This window comes from Colletes latitarsis, chromosome 13, assembly GCF_051014445.1.
Source record: "Colletes latitarsis isolate SP2378_abdomen chromosome 13, iyColLati1, whole genome shotgun sequence".
Classification (NCBI taxonomy): domain Eukaryota; kingdom Metazoa; phylum Arthropoda; class Insecta; order Hymenoptera; family Colletidae; genus Colletes; species Colletes latitarsis.
The window spans coordinates 12,016,090-12,040,054 of NC_135146.1; the positions used below are offsets into that span (position 1 = coordinate 12,016,090).

The 23,965-nt window shown below is 35.3% G+C and overlaps 1 protein-coding gene across 14 annotated transcripts in view; it reads right to left on the bottom strand.

Moving 5' to 3' along the window:
* Heph (polypyrimidine tract-binding protein 1 heph) overlaps positions 1 to 23,965 on the bottom strand; it is a 710,257-nt gene that overhangs the window by 118,606 nt on the left and 567,686 nt on the right. For all 14 annotated transcript variants that reach the window (XM_076780654.1, XM_076780652.1, XM_076780641.1 and 11 more), the window contains one exon: positions 4,671 to 4,820. In XM_076780654.1, coding sequence (XP_076636769.1) covers positions 4,671 to 4,820 — 150 coding nt within the window. The remainder of the gene's footprint in view (positions 1 to 4,670; positions 4,821 to 23,965) is intronic.

A 23,965-nucleotide genomic window follows, 5' to 3' on the forward strand; every position in this document is an offset into this window, starting at 1 on the left:
ATGAGAAAGTCTTATTCAATGAATAAAAATTTGGCCTTTTACAGACTAGAATAGCCCTTGTAATGAAATATCGGAAAGAATAATATTCGTGGCAGATGAAGGATCGATTAATGATGGAATAATTGATGGACGTGGAATATTTATCAGAAAATACTCCGTGCGTTGAATGTTCCATGGAACAAGAAGCATCCGCGACTGAGACGTGTCATGTAGGGCGATAGATGACAAGCGCAGAGACACATGCGGGAGACACCTAAACACCTGCAAAGACAACGCGTATGATGGACAGTGTCACCTGGACGCGAGAATAGAGCGGAGACAAGGATCACGCAGAGAAGATGGACCCTCTCCAGGGGGATGTTCCTAAGTTATGGACGCGTTAATTATATCGCAATTTACAGCCCCCCCATTGTTTATTGATTCGAGCCACGCGATAAAAGGGCACTGGGCCTTCCCAAGGTTTCTCTAACGACAGTTTCGTGTGTCCTCGTGACGCTGGAATAAATTTCTCCAACGTCGAATACCCTCCGTTAATCGTGACAATTTAATCGATCGAGACTACGGTCGTCAGCTGGCGTATAATTCGAGGAGAAACGGGGAATTCTACTTAGGAATTAACTGGCGAATTTCACGAAATTATTTTAATAAAAATTTTTATTCCATCTCACGGATCGAATAAATTGTAGTTAAATATTATAAGTCAGATGTATGTATAGTTGGGGGTTGTTCACTTAGCAGAAAAACAATTCATTTTTTAGGTATCAGTGGCGACCATTTTTTTTGTAAAATTGTTTTCAATTTATTCAATTGAGAATAATATGCAATATATATGTGTGGGAACAATAAATTGCCTTCGAGAGGAATTTATTTCATGTGTCAGAAATATGGGACAATATTACCTCGATATATGAAACAATTCCTACCTCGATTCATGAAAGAAACATTTCAAATCTGATGCACTACAGTCTACAAATTTGGTAACTCGTTTTGAAGAGAAATATGTTGAAGAAGTTGTTTCATATAATTCGTATATAATGGTTTTATATATATACATTGGTTTTAATTTATCATGAAATATTAAAAGTTACACTAGACATATACAGAATGTTCGACCACCCCTGGGAAAAATTTTAATGGGGGATTCTAGGGGCCAAAATAAGACGAAAATCTCGATTTTTCTTAAAAATTTCTTTTTCATTTTTAGTAATTTTGTTTGACACTCTATCGAAAAGTTGTCTAATACTTTTTTGTAGGTACCTATGAGCTCTACTTCAGAAAAAAGTTTCATTGAAATATATTCACTATTGTGAGAGTTATGGCTATTTGAAAATTGGGCCATTTTTACGAGGTTTTTCTCATTTTTCGGGGTGAAGAATCAACTTTTCTTATATTTTTAGAATTTCTACATATTCTCCATCAAAATACGCGTAATTTGGCTTTTTAAACATTAAAATCGTCCAACCCGTTCAGAAGTTATAACATTTTAAAGATTTGGATGAAATTTCAGTGAAACATATCAACGCTATGGTCAGACATGAAGTTTTCAGTAATGAATTTTTTTCTCGAAACTGAGTAGGATTTCGGGGGTATGTCTGTTGACCAAAAATGCTTGCAATTGACCCCTGCAACTAAAAATAATTTTTCCAAAACGATTTGAAAAATTTTTTTTCCCCCGAAAAATTTCAGAACCTACTCGAATTTTTTTCTCGAAAATGCGTAGGATTTTGGGTGTATATCTATTCACCAAAAATGATTGTAATTGACCCCCCCAACCAAAAATAATTTTTCCAGAACGATTTGAAATTTTTGAATTTAATTGTTAATAACTTTTTAACGAAGCCTCCATCAACATATTGGTATTCTTGATTTTCGTCTTATTTTCGCCTCTAGAATCTTCTATTAAAATTTTTCCCAGGGGTGGTCGAACACTCTGTATAGATGGGATTGTTGATGTAAAAAACAATTATTGTTTTAAAAATCAGTGACGACCATTTCTTTCAACAACTTTAAATTTACCCAGTTGTGAGGACTATTTTTATTAATAACAGTTTCTGCATCCACAATTTTGATCACGTTTTACGTTTTTCCAACATCGTGCATGAAACAAAAATGCCTAATCGGGACTCGCCGTCTCGCGTGTTTACGTAAAAAGAGCCATCGACTGAATGAATTAGGTCTGTCTGGGAAATGTCGTTTAGAATTCGCTCGTTCGCGACGGAACGAAAGAATGTTTTTCGCGCTTTTGTACGCGTGTTCCGCGTATAGAAAAAAAAAAAAAAAAAAATGAAGAGAAAAAGAGTGAAAAACGCTCCGGGTCTCTGCGGGGCGAAATTATGAAAATATTAAGGGCACAGCGAGCCACTCGTTAAAAAGTAATTGCGCGAACTGCTCCGCAATAACTGAATATGGAAGAGCGAACTCCGGGATTCGCGCGGATCCAAAGAGCGCCTCTGCTTTCTTTAGCCTCTGCTGAAAATTACTGCGCCGCTTGGTTTTCATATATTCATCCGGTAGACGTAGAAACACGGTTCCCTTAGTCATAAGGAACTGCACTGGTTCTAGGCATCCGCCATTTCTCCCACTCTCTCAAACGATCTTTTTTAATACTAATTTCGGTAAAAAATATCCTTGAATACACGTCATCTTGCACGTTTCGGGTCCAACAAGCTTCTTAAACGCGTCGACTCCTTTACTAACTCAATATTTTGTGTATTTGGTCAAATATTAGTATTTTGGAGTTTCGATTTTGATTGAAAAGAGGAGAACAATAATTGGAATGTGGGGAGAATTTGTTGGGAGTTGTTTCGTGCATTAAAAATATGGGTACAGTATTACCTCGATATATGAAACAATTCCTACCTCGATTCATGCAAGAGACTGTTTCATATGTTGGTATTTTGGAGTTTCTATTTTGATAAATGGTTTGGGAATAATAACTCATGTTTGACAGGATTTTATTGAGAGAATTCATGTATCAAAAATATGAATACAGTATTACCTCGATAAATGAGACAATTCCTACCTCGATTCATGGAAGAGACTGTTTCATATGTTGGTGTTTTGGAGTTTCCATTTTGATAAATGGTTTGGGGAAAATAACTCACCTTTGATAGCAATTTATTGAGAGAATTTATATGTCGAAAATATGGATACAGTATTACCTCGATAAATGAAACAATTCCTACCTCGATTCATGGAAAAAACTATTTCATATGTTGGTATTTTGGAGTTTCTATTTTGATAAATGGTTTGGGAATAATAACTCATGTTTGACAGGAATTTTTTGAAAGAATTCATATGTCGAAAATGTGGGTACAGTATTACCTCGATATATGACACAATTCCTACCTCGATTCATGCAAGAAACACTTCAAACCTGATACACAACAATCTACAAATTTGGTAACTCGTTTCTGAGAAGAATATGTTGAGAAAGTTGTTTCATATATTTTATACATTCATATGGATACAGTATTACCTCGATATATGACACAATTCCTACCTCGATTCATGGAAGAGACTGTTTCATATGTTGGTGGTTTGGAGTTTCTATTTTGATAAATGGTTTGGGAATAATAACTCACGTTTGACAGGAATTTATTGAGAGAATTCATGTATCAAAAATATGAATACAGTATTACCTCGATAAATGAAACAATTCCTACCTCGATTCATGAACGAAACACTTCCAAACCTGATACACTACAGTCTACGAATTTGGTAACTCGTTTTTGAGAGGAATTTATTGAAAAAGTTCACATATTTCCTACATTCATATGTATACAGTATTACCTCGATAAATGAAACAATTCCTACCTCGATTCATGAAAGAAACACTTCCAAACCTGATACACTACAGTCTACGAATTTGGTAACTAGTTTTTGAGAGTAATATCTTGAAAAAGTTCACATATTTCCTACATTCATTTGTATACAGTATTACCTCGATATATGAAACAATTCCTACCTCGATTCATGAACGAAACACTTCCAAACCTGATACACTACAGTCTACAAATTTGGTAACTCGTTTTTGAGAGTAATATCTTGAAAAAGTTCACATATTTCCTACATTCATATGTATACAGTATTACCTCGATAAATGAAACAATTCCTACCTCGATTCATGAACGAAACACTTCCAAACCTGATACACTACAGTCTACGAATTTAGTAACTCGTTTTCGAGAGGAATTTATTGAAAAAGTTCACATATTTCCTACATTCATATGTATACAGTATTACCTCGATAAATGAAACAATTCCTACCTCGATTCATGAACGAAACACTTCCAAACCTGATACACTACAGTCTACGAATTTAGTAACTCGTTTTTGAGAGGAATTTATTAAAAAAGTTCAGATATTTCCTACATTCATATGTATACAGTATTACCTCGATAAATGAAACAATTCCTACCTCGACTCATGAAATAAACACTTCAAATCTGATACACCTACAGTCTAAAAGTTTCGTAACATATTTTCGAACAAAACTTGTCATTTTTATCGTTCCTTCTGTTCACGTTGATGAAATTAAAGACATAAACAAAATAATCCTGAAGATTTCCAAGTTAGATATTGAAAGGTGGTAATTTCTACGAGATAGAAATTAAATAAACGAAATATCGATGCAACAAAATGAGAGATCAGTCTGTGTGTCCACTCACCGCATTATTAGTGTGTGTTTGATCCGTCTTGAGCTCCCGATGATTGCTAAATTGTACGTAGACTGCTCTGCCACGGAGCTGGGCGATGCAAGATGCATAATAGCTCACCATTGTTGCCGCAGCATTCTCATCCGCCATTTCCAAAAATGCCTGCAACAGAAAACACAAAAACTCCGTTTCATCCACCTCACTATAACACATACTAATTATTAACAAACTGTACATTAACATCCCCAAAACAATTGGACCTCTTTCATCTATCTTTTCTTACGTAAACGAGAACTGAGACTAAATTAACGAGACATCTCGAAGCTGCAAAACTGAAAACAATTCTCAACATAAACATCAACTTACGAACGATTAAATTTCTCCAGTTTTCTTTTTAAATTGAACGAAATTAGCCCCGAGTCAGGAAGTTTAATTCGAGCGACTGCAACTTTCCCAGGACTCTTTTTGTAATCTAAACCGGGACACTCGCGGGAATTCAAATGTTAATACAAAATTATCTCCGTGATTCAATTTCTGCAAACTTTGCTCTCCCCGATTCCCCATAAAATTTCTTATTACGTTCTTAATCTCCGACTGAAAATAAAAATCAAAACTGGCGAACCGTTCACAATCGTACGTGAGGGTGGGAATGACATTCTTTTCGGCTGGTTTGCTCGTGGAAACCACCCTTACGTTCGACGACATTCTGCATAAACATTCTGTACCCCAGCGTCTCTCAATTTCTCCCACGTTCCACCTTTTTCCGCGATCCATTCCAATCGTCGGCTGAGAGGAAACGCTGCATCTGCATCGCGCTTCTGATCCACTCCCCCCGCCCACCCGACCGTCTCTCGTGCGCCATATTCCGCGCCATATTTCTTTTTTCAGTTGGAATCAATATTACTTAAAGGTACGTCGCGCATCGGGGAAACGAGAGGAAAACGATTTACCCGGGGTCTCATATTTACGAATTCAATGGCTTATTATTCGATCCTCGGGAGATACAGGGAACAGAATGGACCGGGGGAGGGGGCGGGAGGGGGCGAACAAAAGGTACCGAATTATCGGGAGAGCTGCTCGCGTTTCGCCGCGTTACAAAGAACGAAGGGGTTGAATACTTAAAGACGGTCGAAACGGAATTTAATAAAGAAAATTTGCCCCCCCCCCCCCCGGGACTTTTGACAAAAGATCGACAATGCCGCCACCCCGCCCGGAACGCGGGGATTATTTTATTATTACGTTCTAGCCAGATCGGTCGCCGGGAAATGTTTTCTAATAAATTTTTTCTTTATTAATTCCAGATACGAAAAAAAGAATTATTATTCCGGGCAGAGAATAAACAGTCGCTCGATCAACATCGACTTTCGACGCTTTGAACGCCCCCCCCGGGGGAAATTTCAACAAACATTTTCGAAAACAATTTTCGACCTCGTAAATAAATAGATAAAATAAATAACGCGGTATAAAAATTGCGAGCAAACGTCGCTCGGGTTCGATAAAAATTTACGGGAACGTATACACAGGGTGTTTGGCCGGGAGAAATTTTAATGGGGGATTGTAGAGGGCAAAATAAGACGAAAATCAAGAATAACAATTTATCGATGGAGGCTTCGTTAAAAAGTTATTAACGTTTAAAGTTCCGCCTGTGGAACGGCAATCTGCGTTCGCGCGATGGTTTGCACACTTTAACTTTGAACGTTAATAACTTTTTAACGAAGCCTCGATCAACAAATTGCTGTTCTTGATTTTCGTCTTATTTTGATCTCTAAAGTCTCCTATTGAAATTTTAATCCCTGTTGATTGAGGTTTCATTAAAAAGTTATTAAAAAATTAAATTACAAAATTTTAAATCGTTCTGGAAAAATTATTTTCAGTTGCGGGGGTCAATTATAATCATTTTTGGTGAAGAGATATACCCCCAAAATCCTAACCATTTTCGAGAAAAAAATTCATTACTGAAAGTATAATGTCTGATCAGAACTGTCTGTTGCCCTGAAAATTGAAACGTTTCAAATCATTCTGGAAAAATTATTTTCGATTGCGGGGGTCAATTATAATCATTTTTGGTCAATAGATATATCCCCAAAATCCTAACCATTTTCGAGAAAAAAAATTCTGTTCTGCCGGAACTTTAAATGTTAATAACTTTTTAACGAAGCCTCCATCAACAAATTAGTATTCTTGATTTTCGTCTTATTTTAGTCTCTAGAACCTCCCATTAAAATTTTCCCCAGGAATGGCTGAATATCCTGTATACAGGGTGAGACAAAACAATTCGATTACATTAAGGGGGGATTCTCGTGTAATAGCGTTGAAATTAAAGTTTTCAATTTGAGAAATTAGAAGCCCTATTGTAGTAGAATTTTAGGAATACGTAAGGAAACTCTTGAACTGTGGGAAAATATTTTTTTATTCCATTTTTCACTATCTTTTACCAAATAGTACTAATTAATAGAGAGGAGAGACCCTTAAAGTATACGAAAATATTTTTTTTGGCCATTCTTTATTATCTTCTATCAAATAGTACTATTTAATAGAGAGATGGAGCTTTAAACTATAAGAAAATATTTTGTTAGTTCATTTTATACTATCTTTTATTAAATCAGACCATCAGAGAAATCAGAGCACAGCGTATGAAACATTTTCTTGAAAACAGATTGCAGAAAAAATTAACTCAGATAAATTTACACCATCAAATTCACTTCTAAATCTAGCGTTAATAATTTTAAATGCAAAAATTTTTATTGGAAGTCAGGCTGGTCAAATTAAAATGTGGTGAGAGTATTATCAATATATTGGCGAGATTCTCCTGATAAAAACGAGTCCAAACACGGCACCATTCGAACAATTTTTGATTACACGTAATTGAGAATTTTTCAAAAATAGTTTGAGCAAGTCAAAATGTGGTGAGAGTATTATCAATGTATTGGCGAGATTCTCCTGAGAAAAACGAGTCCAAACACGACACCATTCGGACAATTTTTAATTATACCTAATCGAGAATTTTTCAAAAATAATTTGAGTCAATCAGAACTAAAAGTAGTCCGAATGGTGTCGTGTTTGGACTCGTTTTCATCGGGAGAATCTCACCAATACTTTGATAATACTCTCACCACATTTTAGCTAACTCAATTTTTGAAAAATTCTCAATTACGTATAATTAAAAATTGTTCGAATGGTGTCGTGTTTGTACTCGTTTTTCTCAGGAGAATCTCACCAATGCATTGATAATACTCTCACCGCATTTCGACTTACTCAATTTTTGAAAAATTCTCAATTACGTGTAATCCGACCAACAACGTTCCAGTAAAAATGAAAAATCATTAACACGTTCACTGTCTATGACTCGTATATGGATCATACCACCATGCTATTGAATACACCACCGAGAGATCGGACAGCGAGCGAGTCAACGCCAGATTCAGAGGTCAATACATCGACAATATTTCCCCTCGTTAAACGTTTATGTCGTCCTTGCATTTCCGGGTTAAAATAGACCCGGTCGCCGCGAATCGCGAGGCAATCGCTTGGAAGGAAAATCAATGCGGTAAAAACGCGGATCAGAAAGGACTTCATTAGTCGAGGCTCGAAATTTCGTCGAGCGGGGAACGGCCGCAGGGGTGGCTGGAGAAAAAAACCGGTACAGTTTGTTCGCGGAAATCGAGTTTGACGGGGACGAACGATCATTCATTCGCATTTCCATCGTTCCGCAGGGTGGTCTGGCCGCCTTGCGCGCACACGCACGCTCGAAATCACGCACGGGACAGTGCGAAATCCCACGCAGCCCGTAAAATTTGCTCGCGCGGCCGCGGGGACGCACACAGAGGCGGGAATAATGTAGCGACCGGACGAGCCCCGTTCTGAATTTAACGCCGTTAACTCCGTTTCCAGCGCTAATGACGCATAGAGACGAGCAATTGGGTTTTCGTTCGAATCGAGGGTAAATTCTGCGCGTGGATTTCTGCCGAGGACGCGGAGCGGGTCCTTATGTCGACGCGCGCCGCGTTCAGAGACGGTCAGCTATCGAGCTAAATCGACCAATGACCGTGCTATTGTTCACCGATTAAACCTGCACTGTGAGATTTCGGAAAATGATCTATTCACCAGAGGGCGCGGGAGGGGGAGGGGGGGTAAATCGTCGACGAAACGGACGGAAAATCTGCCCACGTGCCCCGTGCACATTTCCATTCGGGACTGCGTGGGGTACTCGAAATTGCAACGGGGTGGAATTTTGATAGAACGCGTTTATTCATTTGTCGTCTATGCATTTGCATTGATGTCACCCCCCCATCCTGCCACCCACACCCCCGCCCCCTGGTCTAATCGTCCCTTTTGCCCGTTTCGCTTCGTCCAGCTTCTCCGACTCGTCATTAATATTTAACGGTTTCATTGTTTCCCTTGCATTATCCATATCCCACACGCAGTTGTTTCGTTTTGGACTCTCATCCATATTAATGGCCACGGGGATGCACTCTTAATCGCTCTGGAACCGTTTCGAGGAACAAACAATCGTTCACGCGAATGCCACGGGGGCGAGAAGTTCCGGGGAAACGACCGTCTTCGTCGCCAATGAGCAGGGAAAGATCTATGGTGAATGAATGAAATTTCTATAACATTGTGATTTTTTTTTTGAGAATTTTGAATCATTTTTATGATATCAAAGAAATGCTGGGAAATAATTAAGGTGTAATAGAAGATGGAGAAGTAATATACAGGGTATTCCGCCATATCTGGGAAAAATTTAAATATCGGTTTCTTGATTGAGACTTTTTTAAAAAGTTACTAAAAAAAAATTTAATTTAAAAATTTCAAATCGTTCTGGAAAAATTATTTTTAGCTGCGGGGGGCAATTACAATCACTTTTGGTCATTACACATACCCCCGAAATCCTACACAGTTTCGAGAAAAAAATTCATTACTGAAAATATAATGTCTGACCATAGCGTTGATATGTTTCACTGAATTTTTATGTAAATCTTTAAAACGTCATAACTTCTGAACGGATTGGAGGATTTTAATGTTTAAAAAGCCAAATTACGCGTATTTTGATGGAGAATATGTAGAAACTCTAAAAATACTCGATAACTTGATTCTTCGCCCCGAAAAATGAGAAAAACCCCATAAAAATGGTCCAATTTTCAAATAGCCATAACTCTCACAATAGTGAATATATTCCCATGAAACTTTTTTCTGAAGTAGAGCTCATGGGTACCTACAAAAAAGTATTAAACAACTTTTCCATACGACATCAAATAAATTTAGTAAAAATAAGAAACTAATTTTTAAGGAAAATCGACAGGGGGTAGGTGCCTAAATTTTCGGGCGAAAAAAAAAAATTTCAAATCGTTCTAAAAAAATTATTTTTAGTTGCAGGGGTCTATTACAATCATTTTTGGTCAATAAACATAACCTCGAATTCCTACGCACTTTCGAGAAAAAAATTCCTTACCTAAAATATAATTTAAGGCCAGAAATGCTTCCTCGAAATTTCATACGAATCTTTAAAATGTCATAACTCCTGAACGGATTGGAGGATTTTAATGTTTAAAAAGCCAAATTACGCGTATTTTGATGGAGAATATGTAGAAATTCTAAAAATACTCGATAACTTGATTCTTCGCCCCGAAAAATGAGAAAAACCCCATAAAAATGGCCCAATTTTCAAATAGCCATAACTGCTACAATACTGAATATATTACAATGAAACTTTGGGGGGAAGTAGAGCTCATAGATACCTACAAAAAAGTATTAAACAATTTTTCTGTAGGACGCCAAACAAAATTATTAAAAATCAAGAACCAATTTTTAAGGAAAATCGACAGGGGGTAGGTGCCTAAATTTTTCATCGAAAAAAAAAAATTTCAAATCGTTTTGAAAAAATTATTTTCGTTGACGGGGGTTAATTTCAACCATTTTTGGTCAGTAGACATACTCTCGAATTCCTACCCATTTTCGAGAAAAAAATTCGAGAAGGTACCGAAATTTTTTGACGAAATTAAAAAATTTCAAATCATACTAAAAAAATTATATTTAGTTGCAGGGGGCAATTACAAGTATTTTTGGTCAATAGACATACCCCCGAATTCCCGCCCAGTTTCGAGAAAAAAATTCCTAACTGAAAATATAACGTCTGACGAAACATACACCCATTCCCCTTAAAATTATTTTTAGTTACGGGGATCCTAGTGTATGTACATACATTCCTGTACATGGACAAATTTTATTAATAACTTTTAACAATAACTTTTAACGAAAACTAATTTAATAACTTTTTAACGAAGCCTCAATCAACAAATTGGTATTCTTGATTTTCGTCTTGTTGCCTCTAGAATCTCTCATTAAAATTTTCCTCAGACTGAACACCCTGTATATGCGAACGGTCGATGCAAGAATTTGCATAGTTTCTTTATAAAAAAAATACCAAAAAAGACGATAGAAAACACCCTTAATTCCGGAGAAACGAAGGAGGAGTTCGAAATCCTGTAGTTTGCTTGTGAAAACAGCAGCTCCATTGGGCGTGAAAAATGTTCCACAGTGGAAGTTCGGAAAGTATACCAAAGAAATATTGCTACTTTCGAAACAGTTTCGTCCCAGTCCGTAGCCCGTCGAGAATTTCGCTGCGTGTGAATAAATTTTGATCGAGCGTCTAGGAAGATGTGTGTGGACAAGGAGGAGAGGTGAAACGGGAGAAGGACGATGAGCTTCCTCTTTTCTGGTCCTCGCTCGAGGACAGAAGCGGCTTTTCCCCTTGATCCTTTGGGACGTCCTGTCCTGCGAAACTTCCTTCGCATTTGTATACGTTGCCCACGCGTGCCTGCATACACCTACTCCGGTATTTACTATTTTTCCCATTGTACACGTTCCTCCTACTGCGAAGATCAAACATTCGCTGCTGGGAAGACCCTGAGTCTCCATTTTGTTAGAGACAATTTCGTTACAGATGCAAAAAACGGAATATTTTTACTGGAAGTCTGGTTGTTGGACAAATTAAAACGTGCTGAGAGTACTATCAGTATATTGGCGAGATTCTCCTGAGAAAAACGAGTACAAACACGACACCATTCGGACAATTTTTAAATATACCTAATCGAGAATTTTTCAAAAATAGTTTGAGCAAGCCAAAATGTGGCGAGAGTATTATCAGTGTATTGGCGAGATTCTCCTGAGAAAAACGAGTCCAAACACGACACCATTCAGACAATTTTTAATTATACCTAATCGAGAATTTTTCAAAAATAATTTGAGTCAATCAGAACTAAAAGTAGTCCGAACTAAGTCATGTTTGTACTCATTTTCATCGGGAGAATCTCGCCAATACATTGATAATACTCTCACCACATTTTGGCTTACTCAATTTTTGAAAAATTCTCAATTACGTATAATTAAAAGTTGTCCGAATGATATCGTGTTTGTACTCGTTTTCATCGGGAGAACCTCGCCAATACACTGATAACACTCTCACCACGTTTCAATCCGACCAACAAAATTTCAGTAAAAATTTAACTCTCGCATTTAAGATTACTAACACGTTCACTGTCTATGACTCGTATATGGATCATACCACCAAGAAAACTGAAAGTTAACGCATTATCGACGGGAAACGAGTTTTCTAATTTTGTGAAAAATTAAATTGAAATATTCTATAAACGAGACATCGATCTCTGTGCCCAGGATCGTCTAAAAATGGTAAGGTTGACCTCGTCGATGATTCGGTGGTGTGTTAGGGAAGGACATGTGCTCACACCCACACGTGCCACGCATGGAGTTCGCGGCTGTGGGGGGTTGTTTACGGCGTGGCACGGGAATTCGATCCAATAACGTCTTTATAGCCATCGTAAGGTGAACGCGGCAGCTCCTGTGCTACCAGGACGAGAAGATTGCGGTGAGTAAGGTGCGTGGGTGGGGGCTACGTGTGGTAATCCAGGATCACGATTCGGATGGGAATACCGCCTGGACCCGGCGGGGACCTAAACATCGAGAAAACGACTCTCCACGCAAATCATTCGTCTATTTTTCTCATTGATCTCCAATATATGCATCTCTGTATACTAACAAATATTCATCTAGTCCAGTCTCAATAAATTAGTGTACTTTGTTGAATGCTAGGATCGAAAATGTTTTGTTCGAGAAAGAACGATATGATATTAATTTGTGAAAAAACATTGCTTGGTGTGCTTCAAATTCCTTTATATAATTATATCATTTGTTTCAAATACGATTTTCTTTGTTAAATCCTACAGAAATGTTTCCTGATTCGATGTGTGACAAGACTCATATTGACGATATGATTCGTTATAAGCAACTGTTTTCGCGATATAAGCAACTAGCTATATAAAGTTGCATTCACAGATGAAAAGATATTCAATTTGGATGCATTAAATCTTTCTTACTAGCATCATGATTCGTTATAAGCAACTGTTTTCTCGATATAAGCAACTAGCTATATAAAGTTGCATTCACAGATGAAAAGATATTCAATTTGGATGCACCAAATCTCTCTTACTGTCATCACGATTCGTTATAAGCAACTGTTTTCTCGATATAAGCAACTAGTTATATAAAGATGCATTCACAGATCAAAAGATATTTAATTTGGGTGCACCAAAGGTTTCTTACTGTCATCACGATTCGTTATAAGCAACTGTTTTCTCGATATAAGCAACTAGCTATATAAAGATGCATTCACAGATGAAAAGATATTCAATTTGGATGCATTAAATCTTTCTTCCTATCATCATGATTCGTTATAAGCAACTGTTTACTCGATATAAGCAACTAGTTGTCTAACGTTGCATTCACAGATGAAAAGATATTCAATTTGGATGCACCAAATCTCTCTTACTATCATCATGATTCGTTATAAGCAACTAGCTATATAAAGTTGCATTCACAAATACAAAGATATTTAATTTAAATGCACCAAAGCTTTCTTACTATCATCATGATTCGTTATAAGCAACTAGCTATATAATGTTGCATTCACAGATACAAAGATATTTAATTTAAATGCACCAAAGCTTTCTTACTATCATCATGATTCGTTATAAGCAACTGTTTCCTCGATATAAGCAACTAGCTATATAAAGTTGCATTCACAGATGAAAAGATATTTAATTTAAATGCACGAAAGGTTTCTTACTGTCATCACGATTCGTTATAAGCAACTGTTTTCTCGATATAAGCAACTAGCTATATAAAGTTGCATTCACAGATGAAAAGATATTCAATTTGGATGCATTAAATCTTTCTTACTAGCATCATGATTCGTTATAAGCAACTGTTTTCTCGATATAAGCAATTAGCTATATAAAGTTGCATTTACAGATGAAAAGATATTTAATTTAAATGCACCAAAGCTTTCTTACTATCATCATGATTCGTTATAAGCAACTAGCTATATAAAGTTGCATTCACAGATGAAAAGATATTCAATTTGGATGCACCAAAGCTTTCTTACTATCATCATGATTCGTTATAAGCAACTAGCTATATAAAGTTGCATTCACAGATGAAAAGATATTCAATTTGGATGCACCAAATCTCTCTTACTATCATCATGATTCGTTATAAGCAACAGTTTTTTGACTCGACATATGACTCGAACTACTCTGACGATATGATTCGTTATAAGCAACTCTCCATCCCTTCTTTATTTCGACTCAGCCACGAAATGCAGGCCCAAGAACGAGAGATACATCATATTTAATACCAAAATAAAAATTCACAATTAATTTCTTAAAAAATAAATCACCATATATCGGTGACGTGTGTAAATATCTTCATTTTACGAATCGTAAAACTAGTTCTTCGGTCGTGGATGAAGAAAATGTTAAAAATTTCTGCTAAATTGGAAACTTTAGAGCAGAATTTTATTCATTGATGAGAAACTACGCTCCATTACCGAACGAATACACTCGTGGCGTCGTCTGCCTGTAAACAACGCCGGAAGGGGGCGGAGATCTTGTAATAATCCGTCGAGTCGGCTTTTCCACGATTGATGGAAACGTAAGCGTCCAGCCACGTCTCCGAGGTCGCTGAATTAATGACGGGGAGGTAAGGAGAGTTATTTCTGATTTAAATAAACTCTCAAGATCTCGTCTTCCACGATCAGAACCGAGGACCCGGAGTTGTTTGCTCGAGGAGACGACGAGGGATGCGAAACGGGTTTCCTGAAACTACGTTTGAACTCGTCCAACCCTCCCCCCACCCTGTCACCTCCATCCCCCCGCAACCCTTCAATTTTCTCTCTCGTTTTTTTTTGTCCGCGAGCCCCTTTAAACGAGAAACGCTCCGAGGAGGGGTTGGCAGGGGGTAGAAAGAGGGGATGCCAGGGGGGTTGTTAACGTGGAAGCTCCTGGTGAATCAAAGAAATATTATATCATTAATAGAGACCCCAGGGTGCAATGGGGCCGAGTGTCTGCGTGGAGTTTCTCATCCCTGCGGCTCTTCCGCCCCAACCCCCTCCCCCGCCAACCAGCCAAGGAGAACCGGCAGAACCTTAGGAATGTATATCTTGATAATTTGACACGGCTTATGTAGCGGGCGTAACCATTGTTTACGGCTTATAGGTTCGTTCATTCGTGGATTATGAGGATAAGCGAAGAATGCAAGATGCCATCTCGCGAACGGGCTTGAAAGGGTTTTACAAACTCACCCCTTCTTTTTTACTTCGATGCGTTTGTCATGTAAGTCATTTGGGATGTTTCGTTAGTTTGCTGGGGGGTTGAATGTAATTATTGTATCGGGTTCTTGAATTGTTTCGATCTTTTTACGGTATATTGTAATAAAAATTGAAATATTTGTTATTGTTCCTACGATTCTTATATGAAATACGTATTAGTACGTGTTAATATTTTGAAAAATTGAATAAGAATAGAGTTTAAATAGGTTTTTAATTGTAATTATTAAATTATTGGTTGAGTTTTTAGCTTGAATTATTTCGATTTCGATTCTTTACATGAGAAAATATGTAATACGTATTATTACGTGTTAATATTTTTACAAATTCAAGAAGATTTGGGTTCAAATCGGCTTTCTATTTTAATTATTAAATTATTATTTGATATTTTAACTTGAATTATTCCGACTTCGATTCTTGACATTAGAAAATATGAATTACGTATTAGTACGTGTTAATATTTCTAAAAATTCAATAAAAATATAGCTCAAATCGGTTTTTTTTATTTGAATTATTACATTATTATTTGATATTATAACTTGAATTATTTTGATTTCGATTTTTGACACTCAAAAGTATGAAATACGTATTAGTACGTGTTAATATTTGTACAGATTCAATAAGAATATAGCTCAAATCGGTTTTTAATTTTAATTATTAAATTATTATATGATATTTTAACTTGAATTATTTAAATTTTGATTCTTGACACTCAAAAATATGAAATACGTGTAACTACGTGTTAATATTTTTAAAAATCGAGTAAGAATACAGTCAAAATAAGTTTTTAATTGTAATTATTAAATTATTATTTGATATTTCAACTTAAATTATTCCGACTTCGATTCTTGACACTCAAAAATATGTAATACGTATTAGTACGTGTTAATATCTCTACAAATTCAATAAGAATGGAGTTCAAATCGTATTTCAATTTGAATTATTAAATTCTTATTTGTTATTTTAACTTGAATTATTTCTTTTTCGATTCTTCACATTAGAAAATATGAAACACGTATTACTACGTGTTAATATTTCTACAAATTCAATAAGAATAGAGTTTAAATCGTTTTTCAATTTTAATTATAAAGTATTGTTTGAGTTTTTAACTTGAATTATTTCTTTTTCGATTCTTGACACTCAAAAATGTGTAATACGTATTACTACGCGTTAATATTTGTACAAATTCAATAAAAATATAGTTCAAATCAGTTTTTTTATTTGAATTATTACATTATTATTTGATATTTTAACTAGAATTATTCCGACTTCAATTCTTAACACTCAAAAATATGAATCACGTATTAATACGTGTTAATATTTCTACAAATTCAATAAGAATAGCGTTTAAATCGTTTTTCAATTGTAATTATTAAATTATTATTTGAGTTTTTAACTTCAATTATTTCGATTTCGATCCTTGACACTCAAAAATATGTAATACGTATTAGTACGTATTAATATTTGTACAGATTCAATTAGAATATAGCTCTAACCGGTTTTTAATTTGAATTATTAAATTATTATTTGATATTTTAACTAGTATTATTTCTTTTTCGATTCTTGACACTCAAAAATATGTAATACGTATTAGTACGTGTTAATATTTCTACAAATTCAATAAAAATATAGCTCAAATCAGTTTTTCTTATTTGAATTATTAAATTATCACTTGATATTTTAACTTGAATTATTTCTTTTTCCATTCTTGACACTCAAAAATATGAATCACGTATTAGTACGTATTAATATTTTTACAAATCCAATTCTTATCGAATTATCGAGTTCAAATCGGTTTTTAATTTCACGATCGAGCGACTCTATCGCAAATATCCCGAAATATTTCATGCAATAATAACTACTATTTCGTTAAATTATTCTCCAGGTTAAAATTGTTAACTTATTTCTCGTTTTTCACAAAGTGACGAATTCTCCGTAAAAATTCTCCGGAAAAAAGGGAGCTGATTTCGACGTGCAGATTTCCCTCGCGTTGGATTCGTGCGTTTCTTGTTTTCCACGTTCGATTGCGGATCAAATTTAACCTAAAAATTAATAAACGCCGCGGAGACTAAGAGGATTACCGCAGTTTCAGTTAAAGCTCGTGTTTCCGCGGGTCTACAATAGCGTACGCACACGGTTGGCCCCCATACACGTACGAAACTCGTTACGTATTATAGTTTCCGGCGAATGAAGCTGCTTATAATAAATCATTCGTGAGTCGCGAATGTTGTTCCGATAAAATGTTTTACTATTCAACGAAAATCGCGTCTAACGCAAATAATTAATGCGAGCTGGTCGAGGATGGATGTAATGAGCCTGGTATTTTAAATTTAAATTCAAATCATATTTTGCAAACAAATTCTCTCGAATTTCGAACCATACAGAAATACATTAAAATATAATTTATGGCATTTAATGGTTCACAGAAACTTTCGAGAGCATTTTACATAAAAAGAGTCGAATAAAAATTTAAAAAAAAGAAAAGGAAATTACATATTAAATATTTTAAACCATATCGACAACGAGTATCAGAAATATAGTAATTAATACATTTCTGAAACTATTACAGAGAGCATTACATTTTACATAAAAAAAGAAAATAAAATATGTACCATAAATAACGAAATTAATACATTAACGAAACAATCATTTCTCGTAAATAATCGTGTTCATTTGCAACTGTTAAATTAACAAAGTATTGCAACCCATTTCGTTTTCAGAAAATACACAGAAATAAGATAAAAATTTCAGGTATCTTTTGGGCCAAAATTCTCGATCGCGAAATGATTTTCCACAGTATCGAAAACGAGTTGTAGGGGTTGGTTGGTTAAGCTCTGATATCCCAGGGTTCTCGAGGGACACGTGGAAGGGCTCCATTGGTTCGATTAATTAATTAGCACCCATTATCGAGTTTCGAGACCAAGTCGAGTCGCGTGGAGCAGAGGTGGCAGTGTTTTCCATGCCCTCGAGAAACCAGACGGGGCAGAGCGAGACCGGAAACGAGGAACCGGCGGAGGGGAGGGCGGGAACACATAATTTAATTCGTCGAGTGCCATCTCCCGAATCGGACCTTTTTCTCTTTTTCTCTTTTTCTCGTTTCCCCATTCTCCTTTCCCAGTATTCTTCTTCGTTCTTTCCCGTGACGTTGGTCTTGAGGACGGGTAAACAACCAACTGGCCGCCTACCATTAAGTTTTCCACCCTGTCGCATCGGCCACGATCATTGGAAAACTTTTCCCTTCCTCTTCACCTCCCCCCTTTCGATAACCAAACACAACTGTTTTCCTTTCTTTTCTTTTCCCCCATAATTCGTGTCTAATTTTCTACGATTCATTTTTGGGAACAAAAACATCTCGAGTGAGTGTAGTGAAGTATGTTTGTTTAAGAAAAATGGGCAGAGTTATTTTTAATTATTCTGTGGTATGTGATACAAGGTATAGTTTGATTTCAAAACGATTGGGTTTGAGAATTAATAGCAGGAATGGTGCACAAGTAGAAATATAGAGCAATGGTCAGACGTGTCTGACTAGTCGTACTTTATTCCACTTTTAATCGAGAAATATTCAAATTCGACTATTATTGTCATTGCAATTTGAGTTGTTTACAATGAGAGTAATGAATTGTCTTTGATTTGACATTTTCTTGACTTTAGGGGGGTTGAATAATTTAAAAAATATGGGAAGAACTATTTTTAATTTGTTTGAATTATTCTCTGGTATGTGATACAAGATATAGTTTAGTTTCGAAACGATTGGGTTTGAGAATTAATAGCAAGAATGGAGCACAAGTAGAAATATAGAGAAATGGTCAGACGTGTCTGACTAGGCGTACTTTATTCCACTTGTAATCGAGAAATTTTCAAATTCAATTATTATTGTCACTATTATACGTATCATAAACATTTGCTTTTAAGGAATATCTCATTTATAGAGTCCTTTACGATAAGAGTAATATAAACTATAATTGATTTGACGATTTCTGGATTTTAATATTGAATAATTAAAAACCAAATGGCCAGGATTATTTTTATTTTCTTCAAATTATTCTCTAGTATATATTACAAAGTATAGTTTGATTTCGAAACGATTGGGTTTGAGAATTAATAGCAGGAATGGAGTACAAGTAGAAATATAGAGCAATGGTCAGCCATGTCTGACTAGTCGTACTTTATTCCACTTTTAATCGAGAAATATTCAAATTCGACTATTATTGTCATTGCATTTGGAGTTGTTTACAATGAGAGTAATGAACTGTGTTTGATTTGACAATTTCTTGATTTTAGGGGGGTTGAATAATTTAAAAAAAATGGGAAGAACTATTTTTAATTTGTTCGAATTATTCTCTGGTATGTAATACAAGATATAGTTTAGTTTCGAAACGATTGGATTTGAAAATTAATAAAAATAGAGCACAAGTAGAAATATAGAGCAGTGGTCAGCCATGTCTGACTAGTCGTACTTAATTCCACTTGCATCCAAGAAATATTCAAATTCGATTATTATTGTCCTTACAATTTGAGTTGTTTACAATAACAGTAACGAACTGTATTTGATTTGACAATTTCTTGAATTTAGGGGGGTTGAATAATTAAAAAAAAATGGGAAGAACTATTTTTTGTTCGAATTATTCTCTGGTATCTGATACAAGATATACTTCAGTTTCAAAACAATTAAATTTGAAAATTAATAACAAAAATAGAGCACAAGTAGAAATATAGAGCAATGGTCAGACGTGTCTGACTAGGCGTACTTTATTCCACTTGTAATCGAGAAATTTTCAAATTCAATTATTATTGTCACTATTATACGTATCATAAACATTTGCTTTTAAGGAATATCTCATTTATAGAGTCCTTTACGATAAGAGTAATATAAACTATAATTGATTCGACGATTTCTGGATTTTAATATTGAATAATTAAAAACCAAATGGCCAGGATTATTTTTATTTTCTTCAAATTATTCTCTAGTATATATTACAAGGTATAGTTTGATTTCGAAACGATTGGGTTTGAAAATTAATAAAAATAGAGCACAAGTAGAAACATACAGCAATGATCAGCCATGTCTGACTAATCGTACTCAATTCCACTTGTATAATACATTCCAGCTAAAACATAAGTCGTCGTTAGAGATTTTTAATTTCCTTCGAGAGGAATAACAACCGAATCGTGGTAAATAATATCATCGATAATGAATTTTGGGGCAAAGTAGGTGGTCTCAAAATGGCGTAGAGAGAAGTGTCCCAGGGATAAAAGGGATAGAATGGGGAGCCCACGGAGTGCCGCGCGATCGGCTTTTCGGCTTGCTATGACTTTTTTGACGGATGACAGAGAGCGGGGCTGCCGCACGAAGGGGCCGAATAAAAATAGAAAGAAAGAGGAAATTGCAGGGGAAAGGGCGGAAAGGTCAGCGCGGAGTTTCCATCGAGGGCTTTTCTGTGGCTTCGATTCCCATTGGCCAACTGTGAGACAGCATTTTCCCTTTTCCCCCGGGAGACTTTTTCGCGTCGTCTCTTATTCGTTACGTTTTTCACTTCCTCCTTTTCGCTACCCGCGCCGATCCATCCGCGAAACTTTCAACCCCAAACTTTTTCATCCAGACCACCCTCCTTTTTTCTCAACTCCGAGGGGGGGTGCTACTTAGATCGTGCCCCACCAAATCCCCGGGTCCGTGAGTCGATCTTTGTACACAGGTTTAACCTTCTGCAATCGTACGTATTAGTACGTGTTAATATTTCTACAAATTCAATAAGAATATAACTCTAATCGGTTTTTTTATTTGAATTATTACATTATTGTTTGATATTTTAACTTGAATTATTTCGATTTTGATTCTTAATACTTAAAAATATGTAGTACGTATTAGTATGTGTTAATATTTTTACAAATTCAAGAAGATTTGGGATCAAATCAGTTTTCAATTTTAATTATTACATTATTATTTGATATTTTAACTTGAATTATTCCGACTTCGATTCTTGACATTAGAAAATATGAAACACGTATTACTACGTGTTAATATTTTTAAAAATTGAATAAGAATAGAGTCAAAATAGGTTTTCAATTGTAATTATTAAATTGTTAGTTGATATTTTAACTTGAATTATTTCGATTTTGATTCTTGACACTTAAAAATATGTAATACGTATTAGTACGTGTTAATATTTTTACAAATTCAAGAAGATTTGGGTTCAAATCGAATTTCAATTTTAATTATTACATTATTATTTGATATTTTAACTTGAATTATTTCGACTTCCATTCTTGACATTAGAAAATATAAAATACGTATTACTACGTGTTAATATTTTTAAAAATTGAATAAGACTAGAGTCAAAATAAGTTTTCAATTGTAATTATTAAATTGTTAGTTGAGTTTTTAACTTGAATTATTTCAATTTCGATTCTTGACACTCGAAAGTATGAAATACGTATTATTACGTGTTAATATTTCTACAAATTCAATAAGAATAGAGTTCAAATCGTTTTTCAATTTGAATTATTAAATTATTATTTGATATTTTAGCTTGAATTATTCCGACTTCGATTCTTGACATTAGAAAATATGAAACACGTATTACTACGTGTTAATATTTTTAAAAATTGAATAAGAATAGAGTCAAAATAGGTTTTTAATTGTAATTATTAAATTGTTAGTTGAGTTTTTAACTTGAATTATTCCGACTTCGATTCTTGACACTCAAAAATATGAAACACGTATTATTACGTGTTAATATTTGTACAGATTCAATAAGAATATAGCTTAAATCGGATTTTAATTTGAATTATTAAATTATTATTTGGTATTTTAACTTGAATTATTTCAATTTCGATTCTTGACACTCGAAAGTATGAAATACGTATTAGTACGTGTTGATATTCTTAAAAATTGAATAAGAATACAGTTCAAATCGTTTCTCAATCGTATTTATTAAATTATTATTTGAGTTTTTAACTTCAATTATTTCGATTTCATTCCTTGACACTCAAAAATATGAAATACGTATTAGTACGTGTTAATATTTCTACAAATTCAATAAAAATATAGCTCATATCAGTTTTTTTATTTGAATTATTACATTATTATTTGATATTTTAACTTGAATTATCCCGACTTCGATTCTTGACATTAGAAAATATGAAACACGTAGTAATACGTATTAATATTTTAAAAAATCGAATAAGAATAGAGTTGAAAATGTAGGTTTCCTTCGTCCTTCGAGTCTCGAATTTATCCATTTTCGTAAAAGACTATTTTTTTATTCATAAAAGTCACGTCGACAAAATGTCATTTAGGATAACAAAACTAAATTTTAATTTCAAACATGCAATTTTTGTACTCCTGATTCCAACGAAATAGAAATTTACCAAAATTCCATGGAGTAAGTTTTCCAGTCGAATCGTTATTTTTATCCAATTTGTAAAAACGCGACTGAGACGCTGGCCGAGCAAAACGCGAGGCCAAGGATATTGCCAGATTCCCTGCAGGAAAGCCCCCGTCAGGCGTGTTTGCTCGAATTTAACGCGGTCTAGAAACAGGCCAGGTACGGTACAAGCAACGTCGTGTCGGCGAGTCAATCTCGGTCGGGGCTAACTTTTCAATTTTCCATCGTCCAACTTCGTGTGTATGCACGTGCACGGGGTAACACGAGCGTTTCGACGGTGTCTAGAGGGGGGCAGGGGGTTGGTAGGGGGTGAAGGGCCGGTGTGTGCAAGCGTCGCTCAATTTCCTCAGTGACGAGCCAGGCCACTACCTGTAGACGGACCGATTTATCACAGCCTATAATTGAACGGAAGCAATTTATTAATCGGCCTCGCGCGCCAGATCGATTCTACGCCACTGGACATAGACGACCGATTCTTTTAACCCGCGTGTGCTTGCCCCGTGGCCCGCGGACGCGAGAATACGTCCCTGGTTTCGACACGACACAGGCAAAAGGAAAATGTCTTTTCCGTTCGATTCTGTTACACTTGTACCCTTTGGAATTCATTGGATTTGTCACTGGGGGTTTGGGAAATTATTTTAGTTTGTAAGGGGAACTCAGATTGGGGAGGAACAGTTCTACTTCAGCGATGAATTGTTTTTGTTCGATCTAGGTGAAGGTGTTTTTCAGGAATGAAATAATAATTGTTTCGTTGCTACTTTCATTGCTACTTTCTTTGGTAGTTTCGTTGCTACTTTCATTGCTACTTTCTTTGGTAGTTTCGTTGCTATTTTCATTGCTACTTTCTTTGGTAGTTTCGTTGCTACTTTCATTGCTACTTTCGTTGCTACTTCAGTATTTAATTATATTTCTTCGATCTAGTTGACAGTATTTGTCAGGAATGAAATAATAATTGTTTCGTTGCTACTTTCATTTCTACTTTCGTTGCTACTTTCGTTGCTACTTCAGTAATTAAATATTTTTGTTCGATTTAGTTGACAGTATTTGTCAGGAATGAAATAATAATTGTTTCGTTGCTACTTTCATTTCTACTTTTGTTGCTACATTCGTTGCTACTTCAGTAATTAATTATTTTTGTTCGATCTAGTTAATAGTATTTGTCAGGAATGAAATAATAATTGTTTCGTTGCTACTTTCATTTCTACTTTCGTTGCTACTTCAGTAATTAATTATTTTTGTTCGAT